This window comes from Rhineura floridana, chromosome 2 (assembly GCF_030035675.1).
Source record: "Rhineura floridana isolate rRhiFlo1 chromosome 2, rRhiFlo1.hap2, whole genome shotgun sequence".
NCBI classification, from domain to species: Eukaryota; Metazoa; Chordata; class Lepidosauria; order Squamata; family Rhineuridae; genus Rhineura; species Rhineura floridana.
Window position 1 is genome coordinate 167,779,187 of NC_084481.1, and position 23,474 is coordinate 167,802,660.

The 23,474-nt window shown below is 42.6% G+C and overlaps 1 protein-coding gene across 2 annotated transcripts in view; it reads right to left on the bottom strand.

Moving 5' to 3' along the window:
• The window catches only part of LOC133377371 (cytosolic phospholipase A2 beta-like), a 69,519-nt gene that overhangs the window by 40,824 nt on the left and 5,221 nt on the right, over window positions 1-23,474 (bottom strand). For both annotated transcript variants that reach the window (XM_061611345.1, XM_061611344.1), the window contains exons 2-7: window positions 12,494-12,566; window positions 9,866-10,002; window positions 7,374-7,505; window positions 5,915-5,973; window positions 4,922-4,964; window positions 3,852-3,915 (exon numbers count right to left, since the gene is read on the bottom strand). In XM_061611345.1, coding sequence (XP_061467329.1) covers window positions 3,852-3,915; window positions 4,922-4,964; window positions 5,915-5,973; window positions 7,374-7,505; window positions 9,866-10,002; window positions 12,494-12,566 — 508 coding nt within the window. The remainder of the gene's footprint in view (window positions 1-3,851; window positions 3,916-4,921; window positions 4,965-5,914; window positions 5,974-7,373; window positions 7,506-9,865; window positions 10,003-12,493; window positions 12,567-23,474) is intronic.

The window sequence follows — 23,474 nt, forward strand, 5'->3', positions numbered from 1 at the left end:
ACCTGGTGCGAGATGTAAGTGTTGTTGAACCGACTGGGAGCAGTGACCACAGTGCTATTAAATTAAACATACATGTAACTGGCCAATTGCCAAGAAAATCCAACACAGTCACATTTGACTTCAAAAGAGGAAACTTCACAAAAATGAGGGGATTGGTAAAAAGAAAGCTGAAAAACAAAGTCCAGAGGGTCACATCACTCGAAAATGCTTGGAAGTTGTTTAAAAACACTATATTAGAAGCTCAACTGGAGTGCATACCGCAGATCAGAAAAGGTACCGCCAGGGCCAAGAAGATGCCAGCATGGTTAACGAGCAAAGTCAAGGAAGCTCTTAGAGGCAAAAAGTCTTCCTTCAGAAAATGGAAGTCTTGTCCGAATGAAGAAAATAAAAAAGAACACAAACTCTGGCAAAAGAAATGCAAGAAGACAATAAGGGATGCTAAAAAAGAATTTGAGGAGCACATTGCTAAGAACATAAAAACCAACAACAAAAAATTCTATAAATACATTCAAAGCAGGAGACCATCTAGGGAGACGATTGGACCCTTGGATGATAAGGGAGTCAAAGGTGTACTAAAGAACGATAAGGAGATTGCAGAGAAGCTAAATGAATTCTTTGCATCTGTCTTCACAGTGGAAGATATAGGGCAGATCCCTGAACCTGAACTAACATTTGCAGGAAGGGATTCTGAGGAACTGAGACAAATAGTGGTAACGAGAGAGGAAGTTCTAAGCTTAATGGACAATATAAAAACTGACAAATCACCGGGCCCAGATGGCATCCACTCGAGAGTTCTCAAAGAACTCAAAGGTGAAATTGCTGATCTGCTAACTAAAATATGTAACTTGTCCCTCGGGTCCTCCTCCGTGCCTGAGGACTGGAAAGTGGCAAATGTAACGCCAATATTCAAAAAGGGATCCAGAGGGGATCCCAGAAATTACAGGCCAGTTAGCTTAACTTCTGTCCCTGGAAAACTGGTAGAAAGTATGATTAAAGCTAGATTAACTAAGCACATAGAAGAACAAGCCTTGCTGAAGCAGAGCCAGCATGGCTTCTGCAAGGGAAAGTCCTGTCTCAGTAACCTATTAGAATTCTTTGAGAGTGTCAACAAGCATATAGATAGAGGTGATCCAGTGGACATAGTGTACTTAGACTTTCAAAAAGCGTTTGACAAGGTACCTCACCAAAGGCTTCTGAGGAAGCTTAGGAGTCATGGAATAAGAGGGGAGGTCCTCTTGTGGATAAGGAATTGGTTAAGAAGCAGAAAGCAGAGAGTAGGAATAAACGGACAGTTCTCCCAATGGAGGGCTGTAGAAAGTGGAGTCCCTCAAGGATCGGTATTGGGACCTGTACTTTTCAACTTGTTCATTAATGACCTAGAATTAGGAGTGAGCAGTGAAGTGGCCAAGTTTGCTGACGACACTAAATTGTTCAGGGTTGTTAAAACAAAAAGGGATTGCAAAGAGCTCCAAAAAGACCTCTCCAAACTGAGTGAATGGGCGGAAAAATGGCAAATGCAATTCAATATAAACAAGTGTAAAATTATGCATATTGGAGCAAAAAATCTTCATTTCACATATACGCTCATGGGGTCTGAACTGGCGGTGACCGACCAGGAGAGAGACCTCGGGGTTGTAGTGGACAGCACGATGAAAATGTCGACCCAGTGTGCGGCAGCTGTGAAAAAGGCAAGTTCCATGCTAGCAATAATTAGGAAAGGTATTGAAAATAAAACAGCCGATATCATCATGCCGTTGTATAAATCTATGGTGCGGCCGCATTTGGAATACTGTGTACAGTTCTGGTCGCCTCATCTCAAAAAGGATATTATAGAGTTGGAAAAGGTTCAGAAGAGGGCAACCAGAATGATCAAGGGGATGGAGCGACTCCCTTACGAGGAAAGGTTGCAGCATTTGGGGCTTTTTAGTTTAGAGAAAAGGCAGGTCAGAGGAGACATGATAGAAGTGTATAAAATTATGCATGGCATTGAGAAAGTGGATAGAGAAAAGTTCTTCTCCCTCTCTCATAATATTAGAACTCATGGACATTCAAAGAAGCTGAATGTTGGAAGATTCAGGACAGACAAAAGGAAGTACTTCTTTACTCAGCACATAGTTAAACTATGGCATTTGCTCCCACAAGATGCAGTAATGGCCACCAGCTTGGACGGCTTTAAAAGAAGATTAGACAAATTCATGGAGGACAGGGCTATCAATGGCTACTAGCCATGATGGCTGTGCTGTGCCACCCTAGTCAGAGGCAGCATGCTTCTGAAAACCAGTTGCCGGAAGCCTCAGGAGGGGAGAGTGTTCTTGCACTCGGGTCCTGCTTGCGGGCTTCCCCCAGGCACCTGGTTGGCCACTGTGAGAACAGGATGCTGGACTAGATGGGCCACTGGCCTGATCCAGCAGGCTCTTCTTATGTTCTTATGTTCTTAACACATTTATTATCTTTATTTTGTCTATCTACACTTTCATAAACATAAAGAGAGAGACAAAAAGCTGTTGTGAGCTGCTGTGCAACTTTTTAAATTTCTAGTTCGCCAATTATCTGTAGCATCTCATTGTACACAACTGGATCTCTGTCCAGGTAAAGTTGAACCAGGGGCTAAAAATTATCAAGCTGAACATCCCAGTCGTTGGCATTCAGCTGTGCTTGCGCTAATTGTGCCCACAAGGGTGCCAGTGAATGTGTGAGCCATGAAGGAGCAGTAGATGTTTCCAGTAGCAAATCATATACAAATCAATATGTAGGACTATCAAGTGATTTACTATATCTGCTCAATGCTGCTTCAGACTTTTCACCCAATGATGCTTGTCCAGTTGTTGATTCCAAAGTTTTGCAGCTTCATCTGCTTCTGATTCAGCTTTGTGTGCCTTGGATTACAGATGATCGGTTAGTCTTTCAAGTTTCTGCTTGCTTTCAACCGGGATCCCATTGGCATGGGAACAATCCCATTTTTAGAAAAGTTAGCAGCTTTTGTTTCATATGTTTTACATATAATACAGATAAAGCCTTCTACACTTTCAATCAACTTCAGCAGACTTATTTAGAAGACAGTAATTCTTCAATAGCCAGTTCAGGTCCAATTTATGACCTTTCTACCAACATGATGATGTGCTTGAAGTTTCAAGAACAAGATTCCTGACTTTGTCATGGTTGTGTGCTATGACTCTTCAGTTGCTTCATTTTTTGTATGGGTGATGGTGCTAACATGTGCATGTGCAGCAACAGTTGACTTGGACTTAGGATTGGTTTCAGATGATTCAGTAGTGCAGGCGAATAAGGTTGTTTTCTGCTGAATTGTTTCCACAGTTTTTGTTTTCTTCCTGTCCAAGTCACTCAAATTTGAACATTTCACATTGTCAATATTCTTTTTCAGATGAAGAATGCATTTGTAAGCTTACAAACTATGGCTGCCTGGTGGGTTCTTGGGAAGAAAGGGGTGTTTGTCCCAGACAGGGAGACATAGGAGTCAGAAGAGGCGACTCAATACCTTTTTCATCCATTGGTGCAGACTAGAGATAAATCCCCTTTTGCAGACCACAACAGAGCTACTAGTGTCATCTTTCAACCATTAGGGGACCACTCAGGACACAGGAGATTTGCTAGTTGAACAGCAGCAGATTGGGCCTATAAGTCTCTAATGGCAGTGGGTCTCTTGGTAAGATGTCACTTTGATGGTCACCCTCCCAAGTTGCCACGGTATTGTATGTTTGACTAACAATTGATTATCTGATCTGTGAAAAGTGGGCAGAAAAAAAGCTTGAAGCCATAGTAAACAATTTATATTTACAATATATATTAATGGTAAAATATTAGCTGGCTACGTGCCTAAGTGAGAGACCAACCTTTCAAAAGCTTCTCATTCTCTTCCTTCTTCACCTTTACATCCAAGATGGAAAGCTCACGAGCCTATGAAAAGAGAAGGCACATAGTAATAATGCCAATTCCTGCTGCACATTTGGATGTTGGGAGGACTGGACACTTGGGGGGGGGAAATTAAGTATTTCTACAATCAAACAGTTAATTTACAGTATCTATGTAAGCAATTTATTTACGTAATATGATTGCCAAGCAATCATGGCAGTTATTTAATTGCATCCTTTTCTCTTCGCTTTTTTTACCAGCATTTCATCAAATCCCAGAGGGTGATATCCCATGCTAGTCCTGTTCGGAGAAGACACATTAGAAGTAACCTAAGTCCATTGCTTTTAAGTCACCTCCAGACTGGCAATATTTTGCAGGAGGGATTCAAATGCATACCAGAAACCTAAATTTGCACAATGGAACTGGATTAAAGCACTTTATGCCCAACCACAACAAATCCACTTAAAAAAAACCTTTTTGTAGTTAGGAAAGTGATGGGAAAATGCACTGAAATGTGTGGGATGAATGAATGTTGAATGGGAAGATGTATGAACACCATGCAAACAAATCAGAATGAGTGTTCATTGTTGCATAACCTCCCTGCAAACAAATCAGAACAAATACTCAAGCATAGTCTAACCTCTGCATATGTTTTGTGCAAGGAAATTAGGATGAAAGCTTAATAAATAGGAGTCTTCAGTGAGTCTACCCTGAGTATGATTGTTAGATACCACCATGAGTGTTGTTTTTCTTAAAGAGAAGCACCCACAAGATGGAATAAAGAATATAGGGTTGTATTCAATGTAGTGCTAAGTTGAACATTCTATCAGCACAAGGCCTTTTCCTTACGAAATGGAATGTTCTCCTCCCATGTGCCCCCAAACCTGTTATGGGGGTTTCCCCAACCCTCCAGAGCAGATTTGGGATGGTGTGAGGGGAGAAGAGGAGGGAAATCCGCTTGCACTAGTTGGAAGTTGTTTTGCTGGCACAAGAATTTAGCTCAATACCATCCTAAGAATCAAGACAAACTAAAATGCAAAAAAACGCTTACCACTAAGACACCATTGGAAATCAGTTGTTCTAGAGGTCCTGAACTGAAAGGCAGAGAAAAGGGGAGATGGAATTAAGTCTGAGCCTGGTAAAGTTGTTGCTATTTTATAAATAAGATTTTGAAAGTAACTGACCAAGACTAATAGGTTTTCTAGGTTCATAACAATGAAAAGATCACCTGGAAGTCCAAACATATAGCTGCTGAGAATCCCACACTACAAACCAGAAATGAAATATTCAGGCAAATCACAAAGGTAATCTTATACTACCATATGGAATGGGGGGGATTGGATGGTATTCCATGCTAGTCCTACTCAGAGTAGACCCATTGAAGTTAATGGACATAGCTGACTTAGATTCATTAATTTCAATGGGTCTATTCTGAGAGGACTAGTTGAATACAACTCACTGTTTTTTACTTATTTAGGCTGCAATCCAGTACATGTCTACTCAGAAATAAGCTCCATGAGGTTCAATGGGACTTACTCCTAGGTAAGTGTGTATTAGATCGCAGCCGTAGTCACTTATGCATAAAAACAAAGGGGGGCATTCTACAAAGTGGGTGAACTACTGAAAAGGCCCTTTTGGTTAAACAGCTGCTGTAGCAAAGGAGATCATTGGTCCATCTGAACTGGTATCTTGCCATTAGCAGAAGACATTATGCAAACGTGACTAAAAGCACAAAATGGAAGGGTGTATCTTTCCAATCTTTGATGAATGATCAGAACTTATTAAAGGAGGGAACAGAAACAAAGAAATGTAGTTTATTATATTCAACATAACTATTACCCAACTATGGCAGCACAAAGCCAGTATACTAAGATTCAAATGTAGTCAAAACAGAAAGAAGGAATAATTATGAAGACACATTAAATCCAAGAGATCAGCATAAAACAAAGAAGCTTCCATTACCCACTTGATAACAAAAGTAAAACAAAAGAGCATGCTATTTTTATTATTATTTTCTTACTAGCTTGCATCTAACAAATCTTACGTTTCTGCCAACTTGAATTCTACTTCCAGGGATTCATAGTTAGGAGGACGTTCTTCTTTCTGAAAACATAAAAACCAATTACTAATGCTCATCTGTCTACTTGCTTGGAAACCTCAATCTATGAGGGCATAATTGACAAATGCATGCCACTGCACTGCCAACTCTTCAGTCTGGCACAATCTAAGCATACCTGGGGCCCAGAAACTGCACAATCCAGACATAAGGAAAAACATCCTAACTGTTAGATGGATACAACAATGGAACAAATTACCTAGGGAGGTGGTGGGCTGTCCACCTGGAGGCTTTTGAAAGGCAGCTGGACAGGCACCTGTTGGGGTTCTTTGATCTGCATTCCTGCATTGAGCAGGGGGTTGGATTCGATGACCTTATGGGCCCCTTCCAACTTAAGCCCCTCAACAAAAATGGCAGCAGGGGCATCAGCCCCTTAGGGAAGCCCTCATCACCATCTTGGTTGATGGTAGGCATGTGCACATAGCGCACATGTCATTCACAGGAACAGGAGAGGTAGATGAGATGTGCGTGCTAGCTTATTGAATCCCTCATTGACAGTATGGGGGGTGCCTGGGAGCTTCCTCTTTGCAATCCACAGCAGGGTCAGGAGCTGGCCAACAGGAGTGCTACTCACCCCCTCTGAGCCACAAGGGCCCTTGGCCAGGGCCTAACCTGGCCGCCCTCTGGCGTCGGCCTAGCTAAGACTACAAGCTAAGGCATCTCTCCCAAGATGTTAAGGATAAACTATGTGTGATGGGGTGGGGGGCTCTGTAATATTCCAACATCTTTTTATTTAAATTCAAGTATCTGTGCAAGAGGCTGCAAATTTGATTGTAGAAGCAGTGCTGGGAGAGAGAGTGTTAACCTTTTCTGCCTCATACTAGTTGCCTAATCTATATTTCCCCCCTTCCCAATTATTAGCCCTGCTGAATTAAAAATACAGACACCATACAGATGCTTTTGGTCTCTGTCAAATTCTTTACACATTTTATGTGAAAAGAAACCCCAAATTTGCTTCAAATTTTGCTTCAGCTGAAATTTTAGTTGCAACTGTAAACTCCCTTGTAAAAGAAAGACTTTCTAGTGAGTATCAGGTGTTTATAGTCTTAACTCTTCCTCACCTTCAGCTGCTAGACCTAAAGGTAGCAATAGGATAGCAGTTTTGCTCCAGGCACTTAGAAAAAGCAGTCACCCAAAAACAATTATAATTATAAGTACAATTATACTTATACTTATAAGTATAATTATAATAATTATAATTATTATAATAATTATACTTAGGAATGTTCCCGGAAATCCTGCTTATCAGGATGAGCTCTCTTAGAATAAAGATAACATTTCGTAAATTCACAAGAAACTGAAGGTTTAGTAAACCCAGAGAATATTAGCTATGTGAGTTTTGTATGTACAGTAGAAGTAAACCATACATTAACTTTTTACCCCTCACCTCTGGTTTTATGGAAAACAGCTCAAGATCTGTTACTCCAGGCCGGACTTTTGCCAAATCAAAAAGAATAACAAACTGTACATCATCTTTGGTGACTGGATCAGCATCGCAGACCTCCAACTGCAATATATTCTAGGAACAAAAGAGAAGGAATGTCAGAATGGTGTGTAATTTTTTGTTAATCAAGAAGACAATCTTGTCATTTTTGCTGTAGACATTCTTTCAAACTGAAAGTTTTGCCATCAATTTTGGAATATGGATTTTATCCCATGGCAGCAATCCAGTTAGTCAGCCCCACATCTTCTTGTTGCTGATGAGAGGGGAAGCAACCCCAGAGCTCATTGACTCTCTCATGTACATGGACCATCTATTCTAGTGTGAATAATGGGATAAAAGAAGACTCTCTCTCTCCCTCTCTGTGTGTGTATACATGTTTGCAACCTTAGAAAGGCGGAAATATCTATTTTGCAAACTTACAGGAGAGTGTAGTTAGGGAAGGCATTTTTCTCCATTTTTTTTGTAGTTCATTTCTTATCCCCACCTTCTTTTTTACACTCTCTTGTTCTTCAAATAATTCTAATTTGTGTTTTTCTCTGTAACGCTGTTCTTTTCCTTACCAGTCATTTCAACAACAACAAAACTTTCTTCATTACTGCATATATCTCTAGTTCTCCTCAGCCCACCCAATCCTGATTAATTTTTAACATCAGCTGTCTCTAGACATTTGGTCAACTTCTCCTAATCTCTTTGCTTGCCTTGCAAATCTGAGGAATGTGATGTTGCTAGTGGTGTCTAGGCTTCTGCCTTTTCTCTTTCAACCTTCTATTAGCTGCTCTTTCTCTGTCTGAAATACATTCCATCCATCTCTTCTCCACAGACAGAAATCTGTGCAAACTTTCTCACCCTGGTGGAGGACCTGTGCCATAAAATGAACAGGAGAAGTGCTACCATGTTGATTCCCTAGATCTCTCACTGACTTTCCATTGTGTCCTTCTGTCTGCCTGGAATGAGTATATGTGATACTGCTCTTCATCGCCTTCATTCCTATCTGGAAGGTCAAACCTAGAAAGTCATGAAGGGATGCTGCTATTCTACCTTTGGTGTGGGGTATCACAAGGTTCCATCTTGCATCCCCATGCTTTTTAATTATACAGCCATGAGAGTGAATATGTTGGAGAGCTGCTCCACACACATAAACCAACATGGATCCTGATGCATGTAGAAAAAATGACAGATCTACTGATTCATAGGAACATAGGAATCCACCTTATATGGAGCCAGACCATTGTTCCATCTACCTCAGTACTCTCTGAAGTGCCTGGCAACGGCTTTCAGTCAGCATTTCAGGCACGCAGCCTTTTCTAACCCTACCTGGAGATGCCACTGATTGAACCTGGGACCTTGAGCATGCAAAACAGGTGCTCTATCGCTGAGCAATGGACCTCCTGAGAGATGGGGAAGTGTGAATGTGCTAAAAACTGCCACATCTCACGGTTAAACCACACGTGACAAATGTGTCTTTGTATTTCACTTGTAGGTATTTGAAAATGAAAGCATCATCACCATGGGTAAGTGGGTGAGCTAATAATTATTGGGATCCCAGCAGACATGGGGTGGAATTAACCCCTTCCTCCCTATAGTAATCCTGATGGAAATCCCTCCTCGGATGGTGCTATTTCCATTGTAGGAAAATAGCCCATTGGAGGAAAGGATTCAATTTTTCCCTCCCTCCATTTAGGGTGGCCATTTATGCATTGCCCCCACAGAGGAAATGCATCACAAAGAGGACAAAAGAGGATACTGATTTACATAAAATTTGCATGTGGTAATGTATATGAATTGTTGCAAATGTATAACTAATAACTATAATTTAAACAGAAAAATAGTACATCTCACCCTAGTGGGGAAGACTGTGTGCAGATGGCCTGTGTGGGTGCTCAGTCTGCTATCCAGGTGTCTGCAACATCAAGGCCCCTCCTCCCCCTTCTTAGGGTTCTTTATCTTTAAACCAGATAGCCTTTCAAAGAGAGGACACCTTCAAAATAGAGGATTGTCCTTTATAAAGTAGAACACACAGCCAACTGACCTCTATTCCTGCCAGGTTCCCAATAATTATCCGCTCTGCCCTCAGCCAATGCTATTTGCATTTTTAAAACCTGGTGTTAAAAATGTGTCATCTTGTTTAGCCCTTAAGTGAACTATCAGCCTCTGACGTCATGAATGTGTCTGCACTCTAATGGAGCTGACTCATACCTTCTCACATATCTGTGTTTATGCACACAACTACTTGCAAACAGGCTGTTTTGTCACACATTCATCCCTGCATTAGAGGCAAAGACTAACATATTAATCTTCTTTTTTTAAAAAAAAAAAATCTTAAATTAAGCAGCCTTGTGTTTGAAATATTAGTATTTTTGCAACAATATTTTATGTCTTTATCTGCCCAGTAGGCCTCCACACAAATGAATGGTACCTTGAATATCTTACCTTACCTTGATCTCAGTTTGGACTCTAAAATAGAATGTCTCATTCCAGACTGGTTTATTAGAGTTCTTTATAGTTTGGGTTCTGAATTTCTCTGGTGATGCTGTCGGCAGATGCAGGGTCACATAGCAATCAGATGCAGACACTGCAGCAAGAAATGGAGAGCTTGTTAATATTCTTAATCAAATAGTCAACAATGTCTGAAACCTTAGAGGCAAAGAAGAGGATGCCTGCTGTTGACTTTATATGGGATGTAGGGGGCATCTATTTCTGAAGATATTTTTGCAGTGAAGGCTTAAACTAGAATATATTTATAGTATAAGGCACAGAAGGATTTTGTGACAGTGATGAAGCCTCTGGTATCAATTGGATGCGCTAATATGATGTCTTGGAATGTTAACCAATATTCTAACTTCTGGAAAAATGTAACTAGAAATATGGGATGTTAGCAATTTTCTGCAGAAGACAGAGAATCAGCTTGGCTGAAATTAAGCATCACAGGGTGCTAGGAATTGAGGACAGTTGGGCAATCACCCTTGGGAGTTGGCCAGCAATAAGATACAAAGTGAGGCGCAAGCCAATCTGGTAATGATCCCACTAGACAACAAGTGTGGGTGGTTGTGAACTGCATGAGGCCCGGCCCCTCCCAAGCTAGGGTTATAGCCTACATATACCCCACTAGACACCTTATGGGGATCCCCCTTACGTTTGATCCTGCCCAATACCATTTCTACCTTAAGTTGTGACAGAAATGTATGAATGCCTAACAAATTGCACAGCAATCACCAAGGAATAGGCAAAAAACCTACTCAACCTACAGCCAATTTGATTGAGAGGAAAAATTCCTTTCCGGCACTGTCAACCAGCAAACCTGTTAGGAACAGCTCAGTGACAACCTAAAACCAAGGGAGGGAGGGGTGATAAAGCCAGCACATGAAGAAAGAGGACCTGAGCCTTACCCCTCCCCTCCTAGAGCTCGTGTGGGATCACATGGGACTACAAATGGTCCAACAAGAGCAAGAACATGGGCAGGAGAATGAGTCCCCACCCTCACTGCTGTCTGGAGGCATGCGCCACCCCACAACAGTACCCCATCCTTAGGACGCAAGGCTAAGATTTCCAGAAGCAGAGTGGCTAAGGAGATCAAAGCAAGAGGTATACTGAAAAACAGAAATTTGGTGGGGGAAAACAAGAGCCTAAAGAAAAGTAGAGGAGATAGGAAGCCAGAGGTCAAAGGCAGAGAAGGTCTGGAAACACCTCAGGGAACCTAAGGGCCATAGTAGCGTAATGCTACTGTAAAAAAGATGTTATACTGTGTATGCAGCCTAAGTAATCAATAGCTTAACACCAAATTTAATTTATTCTATTTTGCTGTGAACAGCTTTCTTTTCCTGAAAGGAAGTTTGAAGGCATGTATCACTTCAAAACATTAAATTAGTTCTCTTTTACAGCCGTGCAAGTTGGTGGCTATCCTACATCTTGTGGAACAAGTTCCATAGTTTCTATATATTGTGTGAAGAAGTACTTTATTTTGTCTGATCTGAATCTTATGAGGCAAGAGGATGGAAGCCTGGAGTGTTCTGTGTCTGTTACAATGTCTAGTACTACCCTTACCTGTATTGGTACATATGTATCACTATTTGCACTGCTTTGGCAGCTAAAGGCAGTTTATAAGATTATGAGGTCTCCACACACACAAACACACATGCAGCATTGTGGGAAATGCAACTGCAACTGGTGAGCAGGGCCATTAAGCTGGGTCTTTTTAGCTAGATCATCACCCTGCAGCAAGGAAGTGTAACAATATGGTGGGAAACACCACAGTGCCATGAGCAGTAAATATATTGAGAGGGAGGCACAGAAAGTTGGAGAATATTTCAAGGAAGGGGTGAACTTTGTTCCACAGGTTAAGAGTTCTGAAAGAGAACCAATGGTACATTTCTCAATCATGTTCCCATTCTGAGTATACTTTCTTTAAAGTAAGTCCTGTTGATTTTGATGAAGTTAACTTTTAAAAAAGCATACTTACAATTGCTTAAGAGTTATTGACTTACAATAATAAAGGAAAGGATTCTGAGTACATGAAAAGTTCCTTTCACTCAAATAGCTAGCATGGGGGGGGGTCAGCCTACTTTCTGGTTGAGGCATCCCCACCTGCACAACTTACAAAAGAGTCTCACACTCCACCCAACCTATGTGATACAACATCCACACTGATGGGTGACTATGAAGAGAGCCCTTGACACTGCAGTGGTGACTACATGGGAAAGGTGCAATCAGCCCTGCCCTCATGGATGAGATATTCACAGATACTCTTGCACACTTGGCTCTGGTATGGGATGATACCTTAGGAAATAGGCTCTGACAACACTGGGTATATGTATGAATGGGGATTCTATTTCACTGGGCACATCTATAATAACATCAAATTAAAGGAAGTTAGGGGACTCAAAGCTATTCAGAGAAAAATACAAAAGGGAAACTTCATCCAACAGACATTTTCAAAACTCTTTCAGACTGCTGTTGTTTAAGCCAATCTGAGATGCCTAATTCCTGTGTTTCCATTTTATCTAGTAGTCTTGCTGCTCAAACCTATGTTGAGATCAGTGGTGCAATGAGAGATGTACAAAACTTACGTGAATCTTTGGAGGTGATGATATTGGCTTTTATAATTCTGACAGACACCATGGAAACTGGGAACAGTTGCTTCTGCAATGGAAGAAAAGCCAGTTAAGTTCACATGAGCCATCTCAGGAAATCTGGCAGGGTCTTTGGTGCCCAATTTGGATGGATACAACTTTTAAAAATAGGAGAAATTCTGGATTCATGCCCACATGACAAAGATCACCACAGACCTCAAACATGGCCCATCAGACCTGCCAAGCGTTTGCTTCTCCCATCCCATTCCCACTCCCCTAACACTATTGGAAACTCCCCTTGGATTTCTTAGAAGCTTTTCAGTAATCAGGACAGCAGTAATAGCAACAAGCTTTCCTTAAAGGCATACATGAAATTGCCCACCACTGTGATGCACAGCCACAAGGAAGTGCTCAAAGTTGTTCAGTCTTCAGGCTCAAAAGAATACAGTCAATGGATGGGAAGGCAAGACCAGCAGTCTGGGAGCACAGAGGTCCACTCTGCTAGTCACTCTTAGTGACAGATTACTCAGGCAGACAGAAGGAAATATGTATGGTGAGAAGCAGGGCCGGTTCTAAAGGGTGGCCAGGTTGGGCACTGGCCCGAGGGCCCCGGAGCTACAGGAGCCCCTGAGGGGCCCTCCACTCCCCTTCTGCGATCCGTGCCCCCCCCCACACCCCACTTACCTGTCAGCCGGCTTTTAAGCATTGCCCTTAATGAAGGTGGTGGCCGCAGCTTCCCTAAGGTACTGAAGCCGCTGCCGCCATCTTAGATGATGGCAGAGACGTGTGCGTGTAGCATTCATGTGTGCCATCAACAAAGATGGCAGCGGAGGCTTCATTCCCCTTAGGGAAACCACGGCCACCATCTTCATTAAGGGCAATGGTAAAGACTAGACAGGTAGGGGGCTGTGGGGGGACGTACGCGCACACCCACCCACCCACCAGGGGGCCAGGCCAAGCTGATGCCCAAGGGCCCCTGCATGCCTGGAGCCGGCCCTGGTGAGAAGGAAGTATCTATTATGTCAGACAGTGGGATTGGATGGGTCCTGTGGTGTTGCCTGGCCAAAAGAATCTGGGCTGACCCAGTTTCTCTGACTGGAGTTCCTTCCACAAAGCAATTGCCCTGGTGCCACAGAAAGCAGGGAACAATTGCCTGATCTGCAGGCCTCTTAGTCAGAGCCCTGTGTCACCTGACAGGAACATACCTTCTTGATTCAAGGTTCTAGTTTTGGTGCACAAAGCCCTTTACAGCTCAGGACCAGGATACCTGAAAGACCGTCTTATCCCTTATATGCCCAAACGATCACTGCGCTCTGCAGGTGAGGGCCTCCTGCAGATACCATCTTACCAGGAGGTTCGTTCTGCACAATATAGGAAACGGAGCTTTAGTGTGGCAGCTCCTACCCTGTGGAATTCCCTCCCTTTGAATATTAGGCAGGCGCCATCTCTGCTATCTTTTTGGCACCTTTTGAAGACTCCTCTTTCAACAAGCCTATTAAGTTGAGACCTATCCCAGTCTGCGTCTGTGTTAGAATTGCGTAATATGTATTTTAATAATGTTTTTAACCCTTTTTTAAAGTTGTTTTTAAAATGTTTTTAATGCTGTTTTGTTTTAATGTATTTTAAGATCTGTTTTTATGATGTTTTTATAGTGTTTTTGGTACTATGTTTGCCACCCTGGGCTCCTGCTGGGAGGAAGGGCGGGATACAAATTAAATAATAAATAATAAATAAATAAATTCATGCAGAAACAGGACAATGGTGAGTCTGGGACCCACACCTCACTTAAACCAAATGAGCATTCTAGAACATTAAGCAGAATTCTTTGTATATAACACCCAGAGATTTCTCAGCAGACAAGTCAAAGTGAAAACGGTTCCATGAATATAAGAAATCTTTCTGCTCCCTGAACATGTACAGGGTGCCATCTCTGCCTCCCTTCAAATCCCTCCTTGACACTCACCTTTTCCACAAGGTATTTGACTAATCTCCATCCCAATCTTACCAGCATAAGTATGTGTAACTGTATTTTCTCACAGCCATTCCTTACAAGTATCTCCTTCCCCTCCCTATGTTGTCTTCCTCACTGCCAATTTTAGGTTGTATTTATTCATATGTATTGTTATGAGCATGGGGGTTGGAATGGATGATCCCTGTGGATCCCCTTCCAACCTCTGATTTGGAGACTTGCGCCTGGGGGAAAAGGAACTCGCTCTGCTGGTCAGATGAGTCTCTCCTTTGTTAAACAAATAGAGTGGCCAGGTAGGATAATGGGATTATTGGTTGCCCAGCAACTGGTGAATGGGCCAGGAAGACCCTTTTGTCATTGAAACTCTTCAGGAGAGCATTTCCCCCCCCCCAGGAGAGGCTGGTAGTTTTAGTTGTGTCTTAAGAAGGCTGGTAACTGGAGGCAGGCAGAGAGGCTGGCTCTCTGCACCATGGCATTTGGGGTGCCTCCTGTAATACAGATGGAAAAGCTGGATATTGGACTGCTGATGCCTTGAACCCCTGCATCCTAAGCTCAGGTTGGAATGTGTGTAAATAAATAAACCATATTTCATAAAGACACCTCAGTCTCCGCTGACCTTCTTCCCAAAGGAAACCAAACCCTGGATGAACGCAGGGACCCCGGAAATCTCACCACTCGAAGATTGGGGAGGCGAGCAACAGTATTAAAAAAACACTGATACCTTGTATTCCTTTTCACAAAGAGCTTCCAGAGCAGTTTACATTAATAAAACGTAAAAACAATAAAAACAGAGTGAGTTAAAACAGAGCCAAGTAAAATATAGTCACACAGCAGAAGTAACTTAAATCACAACAAACGCTTGGTGAAATAAAAGGGTCTTTACACAGATCTTCCAAAAGCCACTAAAGAGGGAGGCAAACAGACCTCTTGAAGGAAGTTGTCTGTCTGTTGTTTACTAAATTTATATCCCACCCTTCCTCCCAGTAGGAGCCCAGGGTAGCGCATTAAAGCACTATACACACTGATGCCATCACAAATAATACAGACCATCTTATTGCTTTGATTCAAGGAACTGGGAACATGCTGCAACCAAATCTGCACATTCTTTTTCATATTCACACCATGCTGATTATTATTCTGTGAAAGCCACAGCTGGCCATACAAATTAATTTTTCATCATGTAAGTACTTCAGCAGATAAATCACCCCACTTCCATAATTTGGGTTAACCCTCCTTAACTAGAGAGGCTTACAAACCTTCAGATGAAAATGTATGAGCTATGTGTGTGGGGAGGAGGGATGGAAACATAATTGTGTGGGAAGTTTTGACCCCAAACTCCGTGTGTTCATTTGTACATCTGAAGTGAGACATGTATGACAGTATGTGCTGAGAGAAACCAAAGTCTCTCTTCAGAACTTCAAAAGAACACGTGTAAAGTGAGGGCAAAACCTGCCTCTGTGATCCCATTTCCCACAAGCCCATTCATTTGAATGTCTAAAAGGAGCTTCTGTGTCCCTTACAAGTGCCTTCATGTTCTCTCAGCATGAACAGAAAGCGATCTTGCCTGTCAAGGGCTGCAAGGCTTGAACTAGGAGCAGGGCCAGGGTCAGCACCAATGATTGGCATGATCAGGCACCTGCCAAGGATCCATAGCCCAGCAGGGGACCCCACTAACAAAAGCTCCTGGGCCCACTGTTCCTCTTCACCATTGCAACCTACGTGTTCACCTGCCTCCTGCTCAGGCAAACAAACTTCAGTGGACGTAAGAAAGAGGAGAAGCAGCTGCCACTGTCTGCTTGCTCTTCTGAAAAGACCAAGCAGATGGTAGCAATGATGAGGCAGAGAACAGCAGCAGCTGGCAACAATGGCACTCAGGGGGTAGACTCCCAAAGAGAGGGAGGAGGGACTTAGGGTGTCTTGCCCAACCCCAACCCCCCAAAAACCCTGGAGGAGGTACTGACTGGGAGCCCTGTCAATCAGACACAGTTCTCTGTGCCACTGGGGCTGCTAATCAGAGGAGGGCTCTAGAGATCATTCCAGCTGCCCTGATAATCATCCTGACTTAGGAAGGTAAGTGCGGCTAGTGGGCTAATCTGGTACTAATGGATATAAAGTACCATAAAGTAAAGGGATATAATGACTTGCAACTGTGACAGCCAATGTGATGTAGTGGATAGCATGGCAGACTAGGTTCTGCTCAGCCATGAAGCTCATGGCGTGACCTTAGGCCAATATCCATTTCTCATCCTCACCTACCGCACAGGGCTGTTTGGGGATAAAATGGGCGCAAGAACCATGTAGGGATGTAAGATGGGATGCAAATAATAATAATAATAATAATAGATGTCTGGACTTCCCTCAGTCAGGGCAACTTGCCACCCTGTTACTTCTCTATCCTTTTGACCTTCAGCCAGCCTGCTTCCAGACTGTCTGTCTCTTGCCTGCAGGCTTCCGCCTTCAGACGGCCAACTTCCGAGATACTTACCACTCACAGCCTAACATTGTTTTCCTTTTATCAAATCACAGGGCAACTTAACACATATCTTTCAAGGAAACAATTTAAGCAATATGTAAATGATTGATAATCTAAGCAGCATTTCTGGTTGAGGTTGCATTAACATGAAATAATGAATTACAGATCTGCCGGCTAGTTTCATTTACATTTAATTGCAGTTACACAATTACAAATATCTTGTTCAAAAAATAAAATTGTGCAGCACATTCTGGGAAGAAACTTTTTGTTCTCCACTTTTAAGTTCAACCATGTCCACATGTAAAAAGTGCTGCAGTATCTTCAGGAAAAAGCTATGCAGCTTGGAGCTATTGAGGAAATCCCTAGATTTCATAGGAGGTCACAAAGGTGAAACTTAGGCCTCTAGGCAATTACATTTCCTGGCTTTTTAGCCTCCTTGTCAGGGTTTCTAGTAGGGCTGTGCATGCTGCATCCCAATCCAGTTCAATAATCTATCCAGGACTTCAAAGCAGTCCCAATCTGACCTGGAACGATCTAAGGCCAACTGGACCCAGAACCGGGCACCAAATAAAATTGGGGCCTTGCACAGTGATTAGGGTTTAAAATACTAATAAAGCATGTGGTCAGGAGGGGGAGGGAGACACACCCAGATAGCCTCCTTCCCCGCCCCCCTTTGCTGCCCAATCACCCCCCTTCTGATTGTCCCTGATCACTCCAAGTAGATCTGGGGCTGCCTCAACCCACTGCAGCCTAATGACTGATCAACCCAAGTTGACCCAATTCAGTTCAGAATCCAGAATTCGGTCACAGCCAGTGCCCTAGTTTCTAGGGCAGGACAGAAATTAGACAAAGATCTCCTGGGAGGTCCTCTGAGTGATTTACAACAAATCAACAAGGGTTTCTGACTTCCAATTATTTTACAGTAGCAACAATAAAACAATTTTTCCACCCAAGTTAGGCTACTGAAATGAAGAAAGTTAACCATGGGTGGGTTTTTGTGTGAAAGGATTGTGATCTCAGTCCAGTTTGGTACTGAAAGTAAATTCCTAGGCGCAGAATCTGCCACTGTATGGCTTTTGGTTGGTAGAACTTGGAGATTTAGGGAAAAAACACAATATAGATCTGAAAAGCCTGAAGTCTGCACACCCCTGCTCTAAAGGAAGTGCTACCATCTAAGGCAGAAGGAATGTAGCCTACAGCACAGGCCATTTTATCCTTGGTGTCAGGTCTTACTATTAGTTCTGCTGCCATGCTGAATGCATGTCATCAGGGCCAGCGCCAGGCATGACTGAGCCCTTCGGCACCAGCCTGCCCCAGGCATGCGGCTCCTGCCTTTTCCATCTACCTCTCTTCTGTCTTCGCTGCTACTGTGTGCGCAAGGACTGCCATCAACCAAGATGGTGGCGGAGGCTTCCCTAAGGGGCTGATGCCCCTGCCGCCATCTTGGTTGATGGCACGCATGTGTGGTATGCTACATGCGCACACATGCCTGCCATCAACCAAGATGCTGGTAGGGGCATCAGCCCCTTAAAGAAGCCTCCGCCACCATCTTGATTGATGGCAGCCCTGCACGCACAGCAGCAAAGTCAGGAGAGAGGTAGGTGGAGTGAGCAAATGGGCGGGCGGCCTGGAAGCTCCTTCCCTGTGATCTGCAGCAGGGACCCTGCTGTGAATTGCAGAAGGGGAGCACTACTCTCCCACCTTAACGAGGGGCCCTTCAGGGGTCACTCTGGGCCACAGGGGCCCTTGACCAGGGCCCAACCTGGCCGGCCTTTGGCACCAGCCCTGCATGTCATACTGAGCTATAAGGCTCCACTAGATTCAACTACATACAGATATAACTAGATATAGCCCATCCAACTGGACTGCACTCCTGGCCTCTATCAGATATCACTCTTTAGCTCCCAGGCTTCACCCCCTTGAGTCTCAGGGTTTTAACTTCTGGGAACCATACCTGAATTGTAGTTAAGCAGCAATCCCTCCCACAGTCTACAAGCATTATCTTGGTGCTAGAATAGCAGGGCTTGGATGCCTTGCTTTAGTCCTTGACTTGATTCCCTGCAGGCACTTGGATAGCTTTAAAAGGAGATTAAATAGACAAATGTATAAGGAATAAGGCTACTAGTCATGGTGGTTGTGTACTGCCTACAGTATCAGAGTTGGTCTGCCTCTGAAAAACAATTGCTGGAGAACACAAGCGGGAGAGTGTTATTGGGCTCGTGTCCTGCTTTCAGGCTTCCCATAGGCATCTGGTTGGCCGCCGTGGGAACAGGATGCTGGGCTAGATGGACCTTTGATCTGTCTTTAGTAGCATTCTGACTGCTCTCTGTTCTCTGCAGTTCCATGGACAATAACATGGGAAATTGAACCAAGATTTCTATGTACATGTCCTTCCTATAATCTGTTCTAGTGCTGTAACAAAGGAAAAAATCTAGCGAAATAGTTTCAGTGTTCTCAAATAGGACTACAACGTTTAACTGATAAATTGGTTAGGTGAATCAGTTAAAACTTTTGATCGGCAAAAAATGTTCTTGATTAAGCTCAAAAAGTCAGAATTCTATTCTTTCATTTAAAATGGTTTCAAACAATATGAATTATGAATGTTGGACTCAAAACGGCAAGTTTTACTACTTAATGGTATTGTTTAAAAATTTATCAACAAGATTGAGGTATTGCAAGAGTCTCTCAGCATTTCAAAGTCAAGATTTTGAAGTTCAAAATTTTGGATTTCAACAACAATAATAATATCCCACCTTTCCTCCCAAAGAGAAATCAGGGCAGCAAATAGATGAGAGAGCACTAAAAACATCTTAAAACGTCTTAAAAAATCAATTACAATACAGATGCAGACTAGGATAAAGTATCAGACAAATGCAGAATTGTTAGGAACACAAAGGCTCCATCTGATTGATAGAAGAATCGGTTTTGACATTTGAAGTTAGGCAGAAACATATGCAGTCCTTACATAAGGTTTTGCAGCACGATCTGGCACTTGATCTGAAGAGTTTCAGTTGATTATACAGCACTAGTTACGTGACCTCATTCAGTCACAAGACACCATTTTACATTCTAATGGACTGCTCCAGAATACACATTTCGGTTGCTACTTTGCACAGCCTTCTAGATAGTTCTGTTTCTTGCATGTTTTCATTAACCAATTCTCTACTACCACCCTCTGTTCCTTATTTATGTTGTCTTTGAGCAATCTTAGGTAACTTCATTTTATGTTCCCTCTTAAGAAATGTACCACATCCTTCCACATTCTGAAGCTATTATCATTTCATACAGCCTTTTCTTTCCAAACTGATGTCCCATTTCTTGCCTTCAAGAATTAAAAACACATCATAGAGCTCCTATTGGCTTAACTATTGGTCTCTAATGTAAATCAATCTCTTATTTATTTAAAATTCTGATTATTAGATTTTACTATTATTACTACTGAAGCATTTTGAGAGCTTCCTCCATTCCTGGTACCCAGTGGCAGATGGTGGCTCCATGTTCAGTGGGGCAATGGAACTTATGCCCCAGAGTTTAGTCTGAACTTTTGAGGAGTTGTTTATGCCACTGAAACCTATTCCCAAAATAGGTTCAGCATCTTGAAAGTTTGAACTAAAATGTGGAGCAGATACCACTGCCCCATGGACATTGTGCCACCAGCTGCCACTGCTGGTACCACTTATTCCCTATGATAGATGCTTGGTCTTTCTAGCCCAACATTGTCTACTCTGGCTGGCAGCACCTCTCCAGAGCTGCTAGCAAAGGTCTTTCCCATCAGCTGCTACATAAACAGATAGCTACCTAATCAGGGATGCCAAGGATTGAACCTGGGAGCTTTTACATACAAAATACGTAAGAAGAGCCTACAGGATCCGGCCAAAAGCCCACCTAGTCCAACATCTTGTTCTCACAGTGTCCAACCAGATTCCGTTGAGAAACCCACAAGCAGGACCTGAACACAAGAGCACTCTCTCCTCCTGCAGTTTCCAGCAACTGGTATTCAGAAGCATACTACCTTTGATAGTGGAGGCAGAGCACTGCCATCATGGCTGGTAACCACTGATAGCCTTATTCCCCGTGACTTTGTCTAATCCTCTTTTAAACCCATCCAAGTCGGTGGCCATCACTGCCTCTTGTGGGAATGAATTCCATAGTTTAATTCTGCGCTGTGTGAAGAAGTGCTTTCTTTTGCTTGCCCTGAATCTTCCAACATTCGGCTTCATTGGATGTCCATGAGTTCTAGAGTTATGAGCACATGCCCTACCACTGAGCAGCTGCCCTTCCTCATACTTGAAAAGATATGTTAAGTACCTTGGACTTCATTATTGTAATTTATTATTGTAGAAAAAAGCACCAAAAACCAATAGAATATGCAGGCTTTAATCAATAATATTGATCATGACTCGGCAACGTTAAAGACTGTTAATGCCCATTGATGTTATTTATAAAGCAAACCTTATGCTTAAATTGTCTACTATTTGCATCAATATACATTAAAAATATTCAGCACTTCAGCTGAGCTGTGCCCATTATTCATTATGACTGTTGTTCTAAAGTTGAAGAAAAATTGGCACAACTAGGTTATTGTGCTTAGTTTTAGGGTTTGAAAGGAGATATGCCAGCAGATGTAATAAGTACCCCTGGGGTCCCAAGTTCATTTTTAGACCCCTTTTTTTCCTATATACTATGGAAGTTTTTTCACCATGGAAGGTGATCTATTATTTAAGTTTCAAGTTGCTCCCATTTGCTGACTTAATTGGTCAGCCTCTGGAATGGATCTCCCAAAAAAGAAACCAGCAACCTGGCAAGTTTAAGTAAACAAAATTACGAATCACTTCTTTCTGTAATGTCAACGCAAGAGTAAATCCTTTCTGAATGTCCGAAATTTTAAAACTAAAAAAAGAGCAGCTGCATTGGTGTGGTGCAAGAGAGGCTTGCCATTGTCTGATAAACCCATTTCAGTCTGCTGCTGATAACTAGGGGCTAATTTGAATAAACAGTAAATGATTTAATAGAATCATGTTACAGACTAGCCATGGGAACAGCCATTTCACAATGTAATTTCATGGCTATTTAGCAATCGATCAGGAATAAGACATTTCAACCAGGCCAGTAGCTTTCTGATAAGGGAAGGGCTTATGGCTAACTATTTATTGTTATTTAAAAAAAAATATTCCTCAAAATAAGTGCATTACAATATTACATAGAAGAAGGATGAGGCAGTGGTGAGGCCAGGAGTGTGCGGACACTCCAGCGGAGCCAATCCAGTGCTTCTACCAGTGTGCCCACACAGTCTCAACCTCACTGCCGCTTCGTTCCTCACCCTCCTGTTAAGCAGCAGCTCATGTTTCCAAATAGCATCACCCAGGCACAAGACGGAGGTATGCTCAGGCAGCCTTGAGGGATAAAAAATGGGGGGGGGGTCAAAAACACCCGAAGAGGACTGAGTATGCTCAGTGAGCAGCGAATGTTAGTTGACTTTTGAGGAGGAAATGGAAAACGAATATGGGGAGGGTTGATTGGAATGGAATATCCTTGGATGAGGCTGGCTGGCTGGCTGGCTGGCTGGCTGGAACTCTGAACTGCAGCCAGAGCCAACACAAGACATTTTGCAGCCTCCCACCTCCCAACAAGCCTAGGTGCATAGTACCAAAGCCTGCCAAGTTCTTTTGGCACCTGAGGCAGAAAATCCTACAAGTGCCTCTTCCATAAAAATGCAATAATAATGAATTCAATAACCAACCATTTGCTGCCCTTCCATGGCACGCAAACACAGCTGCCTGAGCTCTGCCTAATGTGAGGCGGGCTTCAACAGCAGCATGCCATGCTGCAACATTTTGCTGCAGGGCCCGCGTGTGCCTTTAAAATGTGAGAGACGCAAAGCAGAACAAAATGTTATGACTTTAAAACAGCCTGAAATAGCGGAAGCAAAGATGTCTCAGAGGCATCATTTCTCTGAGTGTTTTCTTGATATACAGTGAAAGCCTTGGTAATAGTATGCAAATGCATTATAAATGCAGTACACTTTATTCATTCCAATGCCACTCTTAAGCTAGGCGTTTACAAAAAAACACAGAAATGTGTTTCTCTCTTCAATGCGTTTCTTTTTACATATGTTATCCCTGCCCCATGGCTAAGAGAGGGGAGGCTGTTGCCTGCAAGATGCCTTTGCTCCTCAGTTCCTCCCATTTCCCACAGCTATCTAGTCTGCCCCTACTAGGAAAGGGCAATAATTTTGATTCAGTTTGCATTGCAAGCCGCATCAATCAAACTTGCACTTTCAGAAACAATATGAGAACTGAAACACAGCCATCCTTCAAAATTTGTGCTTGTTTGAAGTTTGCTATGCAGTTCGCCAAACAATATTTACAAAAATGCATATGTATGGGGAAAGTGTGCTTAAAAATGAATGTATGAGTGAAAATAACATGCAAAAATGTATTATATGATGAGAAAAGGCTTGCAAAAATGTGTACATTAGTTGAATGCCTACAAAAATGGGTTTATTAGGAGAAATTCGCACTAAAATGCTGGAGAAT